Raw genomic sequence first — 12,074 nt, 5'->3', positions numbered from 1 at the left:
GTATATATACATACATTGATTTAAGGAAAGAGAGTGGAAGATAAAACCTATCCTAGTATATAAATTAATTATGTAGGTTCCAGGAAAAGATACCATATCATAACCACTGACATGTCCTTCTTCACAATGAGACAATACTGAGATGATCATGAATCCTTGCGCAGGCTCATGTTCTGTCTGGAATTGCATTTTTTGTCAGGTTTTGACAAGACAGTGGTTTATCAGGAGAATAGGTTCCTGGCAGTGGCCATAGAGCCATTGCAACAGCCGAAAGGGAATTTGTTTATATTAAACACCATCTCTTTCTGTCCAGGTTAAGGTGAAAAATGTCATTAGCGCTGTTAATGCTGCCCAGAATCTCATAAATAACAATGCTTCTCAAGTTATTGTCCAGGTAAGCTCTATTTGATCAAAGTACATTAATTTATGATGTCATGGAGATAGAGGGTAACTTGCTTTTTGTTCTCTTTGATCTGGTCCTAGGAGACAAAGAAGTACATGGATACCATAATTGGCTACTTTGAGCAGTACACTGAGTGGGTCAAGGAGTCGGTAAGGTGCATTTACTTTATTGAGAGAAGCTGTGTTTAAAAATTAGAAAGCTAAACAATATTAGTAATAAAATCAATAATAATAATGTTACTTTGATATTGTGTTTTATAGTTTTAGGTTTTAATACATTTTTACGTACTGTGAGTGGGAAAATCAGTCTCCTATAGTTTTGTTGCATTTGCAGAATGGAAATGATGAGATGTGTTGGTTGGAATGCAGTGCAAATTTAACAGTATCATTTTCAGGACTAGCCTGAAATCTACCATTTGTGCTAGTACTACACCGAACCTGACCCTACATAGTTCAAATTGATGTCGTTAGCATCTTGTTTTGTTTTTCTATCTTCAGCTGCAGCCTTTGAGAAAGTAAGCTGATGTTTAAAAGACTTTCAGTTGATAGCATATCCAATGTTATTTATTTTGAATCTGGATAGGGTAAGATGTGACAATTTAGTAAACTATAACTGTAAGCAAGTTTCGAGAATCTTATGTTAGTCTGTTAAATACTTAAAACTGTAATTTTTTTAATCTTCTTTTCCAGATTTCCATGGAAGTAGCAGCGTGCAAGCCTATTGCCAATGTAATAGATACAGCAGTAGATATTTTTTTATGCAGCTATATAGCTGATTCTGTGGTAAGAAACATTTTGTTACTCAGAATTAGGGCATCAAGGGGAAAATTCTTCCAACATACATCTGTGTTTAATTATTCTGTTGAGACTATTCTGAAGAAAATAAAGTATCACATACAGAGTTATGCAGGGAAAATATTCTGATCTGGGTCAAGTCCAATGACAAACCAGTGCGGAACTTTCTAGATTTTTCAGTAAACGTAAGCTTCTATTAGCAAGAATTCTGTAAAATTAACTGATTCTGAACCACCTTGAAACAGAAAATGGAAAAGCATAAAGATCTGAAGCTTAATCTGTAACTGTTGCTAACTTACAGGGGTGAGGTGTGGACAGGAGGTGAGTGGACAATACCAAGGAAAAAGTTCTTCAGGTGTCTTTCCTGAAATATAGAAAACCTGAATGAGTTTTTATCACTAGACTTGTAGCAGACAGATCTTGATTAATTTTTGGTGTGTTGGAGACATTGAGCATGACTTGTAGCAGAATAGAAGGGCAATATTGGCTTTTTCATCTTGCCGAAAGGACTTGGAAAGAAGACAGCATGTATTAAAAGTAAAATAAGACACTATGTGCCTGGAAAGTACCTAAAATGCTTCCTAACTTAGCTTTATGGCACTTTTAGACAGATCCTAATCACACAACCAGTAATACATCTCATCAGTCAGAGCCAAAACACTCTGGCCTTGATAATGCTTAACTGTGAAATATTTGATCTTGGTAATTCTTAACCATGAAAACCTCCTAATCTATGTTGTACTCATTGATTAGCTCATACATTACAGAGCTTCTGTTCTCCTTTGTGGAGCCTTTACCCATCTTGTGAGAGATGGACCATGATTTTCCTGATGATAGAACTTAGCTGAGTCACTTGGAAGTCAAAAGGCCTCCAGCCAATACAAATCAAATTTGGAAAATCATCATGTTAACACCAGGTGATAAGTCAGTTCAACTGTATAATAATGAAATTAGTTACACAAACAGGACTGCAGTTTGCAAGTTATAAAGTGCCTTGAGAGACTGCTGGAAACTCATATTTTGACAAAAACTGCAAGAACTAATTTCTACTGTGTTCTTTGGTGACAACGGTTAGAATACGAAGCAAGGGTTCAGTACTGATTAGTTTTCTCCATGACCTTTTTTCCTTGATTTTTCTATTGCTTTTGTTTCAGAATACCTTCTGGTTTGGTTTGGGAGGCTCTTCAATGTTTCTAATTCCTGCCATAATTTTTGCTGTAAAACTCTCTAAATACTATCGTAGGATGGATACAGAGGATGTTTATGATGAGTAAGTATATATTCCAAAATAAGCTAAATGGCAAATGGATTAAAATGTTTTTTCTAGTGTTTTATGTGAAGGCTCTATAATTGTTAAACCTGTGCTGCTAAGTTGGAACTGCATGTTCACGTGTAATGCTGCTGGTTTGGGTCAGTGCCTGCAAAGTGCTTCATGCAGGTGGCCTTTGGTAGCCTTGACTTGCTGTGAATGATGATAGTGCTGGCTCTGATTTTAAAAATCTTATGTCAGAATGAGGTCTTCAGAGCTTTGTGAGCAGCATTTATATAAATGAGTTCCAGATGTGCACGTTATTAGCTTTGCTATGTAACCTGTTAAAAGTGAATTGGGCCTGATTTGTAGTCTCCTTGAATTAAATATTTGCATTCTTGCTGTCTTAGTTATTCCTAACCAGTCTTTCCTTTTTCAATTGCAGTTCCTCTGTCTCAGGGACTTGGCATTTTACTTTATGATAACTATTCTTACATATTTTCCTATCAGATTTTTATTTTTTTTTTACTGTTTTCTTTTCTGCTTCTTGTTTTGCTCATTGTTCAGTTAGCCTGTGCACTGCATTTCTCCCATTTCAAAGTGGTTGTTTTTCATTGCACATTCACAAGTCAGTAGAGCAGAAACAGGCATGTACAGCTGAAATTACTCACTTATTAGTGTCTAGTTAATTACTCCTCCTTTTCTGTGTTTTTTTAGTTTCCAAAATATACCCATGAAAACATTAGACATTTTTGCTGATATTTATTAAAACTATTTTATTAATGTGGGAAGGTTTATATTTTTAATGTTACTTCAAAAGAGGTAACATGTTGTGTTTCTTCAGACTTGATAGATTATATTAGAGTCTCCAACTCAACAAGAATAAAAAAATAATTAATTGGTTTTTGGAGAATATAAAAAAACAAAAAAATACAAAAATAGTGTAAAATGTAAAATTATAATTATGCCATAACTCTTGAATGTTACAAAGGAAAAGTTATATTCTGTTGTACAGACGCAATTTATCTTTGCATATAATACCATCATCCATGTACATGTCTTAGAAGCCATATTGTACATAGTGCATCTTATAGTTAACATGGTCTTTCTCGGTGTATTTATTTTATTACAGTACGGAAAATGGTAATAATGGTTATCATAAAGAGCATTTATATGGTATACACAATCCTGTTTTTACAAGGTAAACCAAGTCTGAAACTGCATGCCTTCATGTGTCCTTACTTCAGCTTCTCTTTAAATCACATTTCCAATTTTCTTCATGCTTTAAATGGAATCTTTTCATTCTCTGGGGGTTTTTTTTGCATGATTGTTTACTATAGCAAATGCTGTATGATATATGTTTCTCAAATATTTTTTATATAACTGCAGATATAGAACTAATTTTCTGCAACATAACAAAGTAATTGGTAAATTTGATCTTAAAATCCATGTAATCAGGTATTTAATCAGCAGAGTGGGTGGTCCTAAATTGATAAACCTTTTAAAATGCTCTGATAGCAGATGAAAGTGATAGGATGGAAATGCATTTGTACTCCTGAGTAGGTTTATTTTTTAAATGGTGAGAAGAGATCTCCTGTGTAAAAGGCAAGTGTTCCTGGTATGCAGAAAGCATGAACATAGAAAATGGGGGTGCATGGGTAGGACGAGAATGTAGCATCACAAAGCAGGAAGCTCAAGTTATGTTTGAAAAAAGGAGGACATTGGGATTATTTTCTGCCTCTACAACTTCTGTGCTGTAAAACATTAGCTAGCTATAAAACTCAGTTTCCAGAGGGATAATGTTCTATATCCCACAACTTCATTATTTGGTTTTGCAAGATCTGCAAGTTGCTTAAGAAAGGCTTAAATTTATGATTGAAATCTGTAGCTCACTGTGCCTTACTTTGCAACTTCATGACTGAATGTATAGGTTGAGTATTTATAGAGAAGATACCACTATGCTTTAAATAACAGGTGAATGGAGAAAGCTCGAAGTTTGGGTCTTGCCAGAGTCCATGGTTACATCTGATGATGATGATTATGGGGATGAGGATGGTTATTATTATTTAGTAATGCATTCTACAATAATTATTTACTGACCGAATCTTCATTCTATATCTCCTTCTGAAGGAATTCTTTATATAACAATATTTCTAGTGATATTTATGATCACGATTGTTGTGGTCTGTTCTGCACCTTAAGGGTGCTTACTCCCCAAATTAACTGACAAGGAGTTGAAGGCCAAAGAACTCTCCACTGGCATATCTAAGGACTCTCAGTTTTAAGGACTTTAAATATTTTACATAAGAGAAAATGAATAAGTTCCAGGCCTTAGAATTCCTTTTCTGGTCTTTGAATCTTTAATATGACTGTTAATATTCTTGAGGTTCATAGCATGTCTTCTTATGATACTTCAGTCATTGGTAAATAGTTTAATTCAGCATTGCTGAACAACTTAAAAATTGCTAGCATAAAATAATCTTTTACACAGAGATCCACTAGTTCAGTCCTGACTTTGATAAAATGAAAACATTTAGAGATGCAGTTTGATGCAGTGCTGTCTTCTGATGTACTAACAGATGTAATTTGAAAAACTGCTAATTGTGGCATACATGCCTTGAATTTCTCAGTATGGCATTCTCATATGAATAAAATCTTGATTTTAATTTTCATTTCAGCATACTCTTTGCTTTTATGCTATCATTGATTTTTCTCATTTCCTACAGATTGTTTTTGGAGATACTTTGAGAGATATGTCTTTGAATAGATCTCTGAACACCTGTACTTTTGCAGGTTTAAAAGAATCCTATAGGGTTGGGCTTGGGGTGTTTTTATCCTTCAAAATCAGCTGGATAATTTTGCTGAAAAGAGATGCAAATATCTTTATAACACTAAGATATATAAGTACGAGTAAGAGTTACATGAGGTACATGCGTCTCACAAAGGTATTTTTATACCTTGACACATTTACCTTGTGTCAGAGACACAAATAACCTCAAATGCAGCCACCATTTTTGTGAGAGCAAAATGTGAGGCTGGATTAAATTCACAAAAGAGGGGTGTTGAATAGGCAATCCAAGTATTTATTTCTATCATGAAACAAAGATAACCTGAAGGGTTGGTGGAGAAAGCCATGAATCTATTTCCTCTTGTTTGAAAAATGCTTGATTAAATGAGTAAAACATTGAGAATATCTTAGGCTAACTGAGCTTGTCTCTCGTAAGTTAGACACAGTATTTCTGTTTCATTTGTGGGCAGAAGAAAATGATGGGTTTGTTTTATGTTTTTGTTTTTTTTCTTGTGTAGCTCTGTGGAACAGTGGTAACACATACTGGAAATTTTAAGGGGTAAGTAATAAGCTTAAATCAATTCTAGATCTATTTCTACTTCACTGTTTTAGGAAGGCTGCTCTGATTGCTGTAACATGAGTGGACTGTAAGGTCTAAAACCAAAAAAAAGTTATTCAGTCATATTGATGCTCATATTAAAATCTATCCCTTCAGTCTGTTTAAATTACATTAAAATTTGGTCTTTATAAATTTCTTCCTGAGTTGTGTTTTGTTATTATTTCCAGGCTATATAAGTGAGGCTCAAGACTCTTCTATGGGAGTACATCATTATTCTTCCAAGAGTATTGGCATTTCCATTCATCTGACAGATCCTGAGCCACTTGTTTTATGTCAGCTGTACTGTAAATCCCAAATGTACTATTGAATGTTATGCCATAAACTACTGTACAGAATATTTTGTGATCAGGGCACTGCCTCTCAAATACCACTGTTCAAGGCTTGAATTAAAATGTTTTTTTGTTTTTTTACTTTTTTACACTGGGCTTTCTACCTTACATCACAGTATATAAATTAATTAGATTAACAGCCTTTGCCTAGCAATTCTCTTAAAATTGTTCAAGTTCTTAAATTGTTGATTTGTGTTAAATACAGTACATACACGTTTACATAAAAATACATTTTGTATACGGAGACTTTTGTATATACATTTTTCTTAAAACTTCTAAGTGTTTAGTTAAGATTTTAATATTGTATAATACTCTTCACAAATGAATTTACCAGCATGATCAGTGTTGCTATTTGGTGCTCTCGAATGACTACATTGGACTAAATTTGGATTGTAATGGGGTCCACAGTGTCTCTTTGTGTCTGAGAAGCTCAGTTGTAGTTTTGTTTTCTCCCTATTTTTTTTTTCCCTTAATTATTTAATATTTAGTGGGTTTTGCTATATAGACCTGAAAGGGACTTTTTGGAGAAGTTTGTTTTTAAACTTTGGGTGGGAGGGTCGGGAGCGTGCGGAATGCATAATATAGTGAAAAAGCTCAGCTTTCTAGAGTTCACTAGTACTCAAAAAGAGCATGAGGGATGTCCTACGTTGGCAATTTTTAGAATACTTTACATTCTCTTATCTTTTCTTTCACACCTCCTTCTGTAATGTCCTTAATAGTATCACTGCGGCTCTTTTGGAGGCAGTGATAGTATTTTTGCAAAATAATATTAAACTGTGATTTACAATATGGAAATTCAAATCTGTTTAGCAATTGGAGTTAGCATTTGTACTGTTAGAGTTATTTCCTTGAATTTAGGCATATGGTTGAATTGCTGAATTAGTTAACAGCAGACTTTATCAACAAGGCCAAAACTATGTTACCAGTGTAAACATTCTGGCAGGTGAAGTAGTCAATATGTTGATCTAAAATAGTGTTTCTTCATCTATCAGTACTGTTAACTTTGTTTCAAACAGGGTTCATTGTCTTGAAGTAGAGATAATCCTGTACATCATTATTATAATTTTAAGGAAAAGATGAAAAGTGATACCAGTCTTTAATCTGGAATAACCTTAAATTTTTCATTTTTATGTCATAAATGGAAACATTTCTAATGGACAGTATGTAGCATATGTGTATATGTAATGTTCAGAACTGCAGATTTTTAAAAGTTTCTATTTTTAATTTGAGAAAATCTTCCCAGTTCATTTAAATAAAAAAGATCTTGCTTAACTACCTTATGTTTGGTTCTCCTTGTTTTGTTGCTCAGACATCTGTCAGAAGTGTTGCACAGAGTTAAAATCTTCTGAGAATGAATTTCTTTACCCTGATTAAAAAATTTTGCTGTATTTGACTTTTGCAGCAGGAAGGGCTGAAAGAACTTTGACTCTGGATGAGGGAGCTTCTAACTTAGACCAAGAATGTGAATTATGCAGAGGTGGTAGGATTCAAGCTAATGAGCTGTGCAGGATATGTGTACAACCTGTTTCTGTATAGCACTGACAGCAGAATTAAACATTTGCTTGTTCTTCAGCTCCCATGGTTCACTGCTGGCATCCTAGCTTACCTTGTAAAAGGACAATTGTTTTCTACTCATATGAGAGACCACAAACTGTTTCATCTGAAGCGCAGGCAGACAGGACTGAAATGTCAGATTAGAACGAGACAAACACTTGGTGGGAACGTAGCCGTAACACATAAATATATTTGAGTCTAAGCTTTGGTATTTCTCCTTATCCTTGCAGTTTATTTGTTCTCATGACTAGACTTGAAAAACTTTGAGAACAAGAGATCTGTTTTGTTTTGGATTCTTCAGCAAATCGAAAAATTCTCAGTGCTGGTGTGCATAACAAAGTGTAAGCAATACATGTTTGTCAAATATTAAGGAGGTATTTGAGTGCTTGCAGTAGGGGTTTGAAATCCTTGAAATCGAGTGTGAGGTGGGTAACCAAGATTCTTCTGTCTGGCTGGCTGAAGGGTGAGAAGACTCCCCAGAAAACAATGGAAGAGTGAACAGTAAGTTTTAAGAAGGCTTATGGCATTGCTGTCCTAAGACTTGGCTGGAGCCACACCACAGTGCCTTGAAAGAGAAAGGAAAGAAACTAGAGATGAGGTCTGCTAAAAATGTTATTAAAACAGCCATGGAGAAGGAATGAAAAGAAAACAAGGTTGTTCTCTCTATCAAATGGTATTTAGTTGTGGGAACTTGATGGCACTTTGACTCGAAGAACAAGGTTAGGGTACCCAGAATGGCTTCAAGCAGGCAGCTTTCAGGTTATCTGGGCTGTCACATCAGCAAGGGACTGTTGTCCCTCTTCCGTTAATGAAGCTTTTGTTGTTGTTGATGTTATTTTGCGTTGTCATCTGTGTTAAAAGGAATGGTTTTGCCTTGGCATTTTGTTTAGCGCTACCCAGTGAGTGACTAAGCACAGAAAATGCTGTTCTGTTCCATTATGTATGGCCAGTCTTAAACCCAGGGTTTCCAGCACTCCACAGTTACTGAAGCATACCTGAACAATCCAACAGCCCTTTCCAGGTCAGGCTGGCTGTAGCTGCCTAGTCTTACTAGCCAGAGGGGGGCTTACTAGCCAGAGAAGTACTGGGGATCACCACAGCAGGGGAGGGATTTTTCCTCATGACCTTCTGAATGCTAAGGGAGTTACAGTGATTTTTCCTTAGCTCTGTTTTTAGTTACTGCAGCAGAAACAGCTAGGACAGGATTCTGCACTACAAGATTTCTGTTCTCCTGCCTTTGACAGCATTTTGCAGTTCACTTGCTATAAACAGGAAAACATCTACTTGGGGAAAAAAAAAAAAAGTGATTGAGCACAAATATCTGTCTGACATGCTCTGTGGTCTGTTCCCAGCTGCTGAGAACTGTGATAAGTTAGTTCTGCTGTCTTGCTCTGTCGGCTGGAAGTGACTCGTGATGTGAAAATGATGATAAAATTTACAAATGTTTGGTGGGTTTTTAGCCCTGTAATTCCTTATTTTGCTCAAGCTTTATTTTTTTTCTTCATACGTATTGCTTCTGTGGATCAAAGAATGTGCAGTTGATTCTTCCATGCATCCCCATTGTATTGGACAAAAAGTAGAGTTAAAGTTGCATCCTTACTGTGAAAATCCACAGAAAGCCCATTCCACAAACAACTTTTCTGCCAGGACCCGTACACTATCGGGACATTTATAATCATTCAGATGCAGAGCTTGCTTTGGCACTTCTTTTTTTTCTTTGATATGGTCTTAAAAGCTCTAGCAAGAAGATAGCTGTAAAGCAGCTGGAGAATGGAAAATATCTGTTAAAAATCAAATATGACATGTTCATCCTGAAGAGGAATGTGCTTCTCAGTTATACAACTATCATTCTGATTAATCTGCATTTACAAGACTTGTCTTGTTACTTTCTGGGAGTTCACACTCGCGAGGTTATTTGACACTCCCTCAGGCTATAAATTATGGGCACTTGTTTACTGAAGTGTGATTTATTATTTTTATAAAAATGCCCAACCCTTACATCCCGTCTTTTGCTGGAAAGAGGCTTCTTTGTGCACCAAGACTTTAAATTGTGTGCAGCCATTTACTTAGTGCTTTCACTTCTTTGAATCGTTGTCTCGGTTCACTCCTCTCACCATGAAGAGTTTTGCTCTCCTTTTCCTGGTTGTGATCTGTGGCATGGGAGGATTCGGACAGAAGCTGAAGCCAAAGAAAAGAAGCAATGGTGAAGAAATCAAATTTCGGACTAAAACCAAAGATGCTTGCACAATTACCGTGAGTGGCGATGACGAGGAGATGAAACTTAGAATTGAATGCAAAAGCCAAGGCATGTCCTACTGGTGTGAATTTACTGGCAAGCCATCAGTCTGCCGTGCTTTCAGAAACAATCCAAAGATTTACTGGAATCAGATTGCCGCGGAACTCAGAAAGATCCCGCATGCTTGCGAATCCATGGAAGTGTTGAAGACGAGCATGTGCCAAAAGGCTCCCCCAGAGGCTCTCATGAGGCAAATAGCTGCTGGTGTGGAGCTGGAAGATCTAACAAACCAGAAAAAATCAGTCCAGGAAGCTTCCATTCCAATGAGAGAAGTGGAGCAAAGCTCTGACCCAACCCAACATGGTCAAGGGTCTGAAAATGAAACAGAAGCAATGAAACTGGCACGGGAACATTGCTGGGAATCTCTGCATGGTGTCTGCTCCTACATCATTGGCATCTTTAGGGGTTAAGGATTTGCTTCAGGTAAAACTAATCTGGAAGCACTGTAGGATATACCTAAGCGTAATTATATTGTACTGTTATTTTGATTTTGAGGGTCTCAGGGATGTGAACAGGGATGTGCTAAGCTTGCTTGCTGAAATTTAATATTACAAGGCCTGTTTTGTGGCTTTTGAGAGGCTGGGCAGCTTAAATTTCCAGTGATCCGTATTGGTTCAGGACTCCCATACAGCCTCCTGTGAGGTCTTCAGTATGTACTGAGATGTTTGCCCTATCTGTTGTTAAGCCTATGGTATTTCAATTCTGTTTGAATTGGGCTAATTTTTGCCTTCTGTCACTCCTTCCCTCTTGTGCTGACTCCTGGATTTACACCAGGGAAGTAAGATAAATAACAAGTGCATCAGATCCAGCCAAATGCATCAGTTAGAACAAACTCTATTCAGAGGGAATAAAGCTTATTCATCAAAACTGCTGGTTAATAACGAAATATTTTAATCTACAAAATTATTTTATAAACGCCTTGCAGAAATGAGTGAACCCAAGTGGACTGTCTTGGTTTGCGAGTCTGTTACTGTAGGGGCAATAGGGGGATCACATGCAGGTACTTGTTTGGTAAGTCTCAGGTTTTCAGGCAGCATTTAAAAAGGCAAAGCCCTTTATTGCAGAAGTGGTTGGTTTTATACCCACTTCTGTTCCAGCTCAGAGAGAAAGCCAGGAGCTGGTGAGTGGACCTGGCAAATTTGAAAGAAATGGGAATATATGCAGTGTAAGCTGGCAAGTGTTTAGGCTGCTAATGATGATTTATGCCTAATACAGCAAAGTGACTAATTCTTTTATCTTTTTTTGTTTGTTTGTTTTGCAGAGCAATGATATTACAGCTGAAGAAGGGTCCTTGCTGCATTGTAATAATTTAGACATAAGAATTTTGATTAAAAATGTGTAATTTGTATTAATCTTTTAGCTGTTTCCTTTTTAAAGGAAAAAAATGAGACTTTTTAACAGCTCTTTAAAAATTCACAAAATTGGAGTGACTCTGCTTAAAGTGTTAGTTGGAACTAACTGCCCCTAGGCTTGTTACACACTGAGGTCTACTGCATTTATGTAACCAAGGATCTTCTTGACCTTGCATAGGTTTTTGTGTGGACTGACTTGCTTCAGTTTGTTAGAGTTGAAAGCTGTTAGTGATTATACAGTTAGTACAAACAATAAAAATAAGATTTTTGAAAAGGTACGTGGTGTGCTTTCTTGAAATTTTAACTGGTGGTGTTTGTATAAAGTGGTAGTATTTGACATTTTTTTCTTAAGAGATAGTTGGTAGAACATGTAAGAGAAGTTACAGGTCTGAGTCATTGCTTTCCCACTATGAACAAGTTTGCATGAATATTAATATTTTCAGTGTTATGAGGTTTATATTACAATAATGAGTTTCAGCCAGTAGGAAAAAAAAAAAAAAGTAGAAGAGAGTAACGTAATAATTCATTTCTGAACATAGAAGATGAAAAGTGTTCACCAGTGATAGAGTATTCACCATCTGCAGTGATGGTGTTACCAGGACCACGAAACCAATGTTTGGTTTCAGTAGATATTCTGAAAAGTAACTTACTTGGCAACTTCAGCACTTGCCTAAATCTCAAAACACAAAA

At 36.2% G+C, this 12,074-nt stretch overlaps 2 protein-coding genes across 10 annotated transcripts in view; both read left to right on the top strand.

Moving 5' to 3' along the window:
• PROM1 (prominin 1) overlaps window positions 1-7,462 on the top strand; it is a 61,487-nt gene extending 54,025 nt beyond the window's left edge. For 5 of the 9 annotated variants that reach the window (XM_040065076.1, XM_058420697.1, XM_040065073.1 and 2 more), the window contains 7 exons: window positions 314-394; window positions 484-552; window positions 1,093-1,185; window positions 2,352-2,467; window positions 3,579-3,647; window positions 5,753-5,793; window positions 6,021-7,462. In XM_040065076.1, coding sequence (XP_039921010.1) covers window positions 314-394; window positions 484-552; window positions 1,093-1,185; window positions 2,352-2,467; window positions 3,579-3,647; window positions 5,753-5,771 — 447 coding nt within the window. In that variant the 3' untranslated portion in view covers window positions 5,772-5,793; window positions 6,021-7,462. Of the gene's footprint in view, window positions 1-313; window positions 395-483; window positions 553-1,092; window positions 1,186-2,351; window positions 2,468-2,891; window positions 3,241-3,578; window positions 3,648-5,752; window positions 5,794-6,020 lie in introns of those variants that run through there. The other 4 variants (XM_040065079.1, XM_040065078.2, XM_058420699.1 and 1 more) reach the window with 2 other exon arrangements.
• Window positions 7,463-9,254: 1,792 nt separating this feature from the next.
• On the top strand, window positions 9,255-11,639 carry FGFBP2 (fibroblast growth factor binding protein 2). Its single transcript, XM_040065080.1, has 2 exons — window positions 9,255-10,455; window positions 11,294-11,639. The coding sequence occupies exon 1, from the start codon at window positions 9,852-9,854 to the stop codon at window positions 10,440-10,442; it is 591 nt and encodes a 196-aa protein (XP_039921014.1). The 5' UTR covers window positions 9,255-9,851; the 3' UTR covers window positions 10,443-10,455; window positions 11,294-11,639.
• Window positions 11,640-12,074: the final 435 nt, after the last annotated feature.

This window comes from Hirundo rustica, chromosome 5, assembly GCF_015227805.2.
Source record: "Hirundo rustica isolate bHirRus1 chromosome 5, bHirRus1.pri.v3, whole genome shotgun sequence".
Classification (NCBI taxonomy): Eukaryota; Metazoa; Chordata; class Aves; order Passeriformes; family Hirundinidae; genus Hirundo; species Hirundo rustica.
Note: the sequence above shows the minus strand (reverse complement) of the source record. Positions and strands in the feature narration are given on the sequence as shown.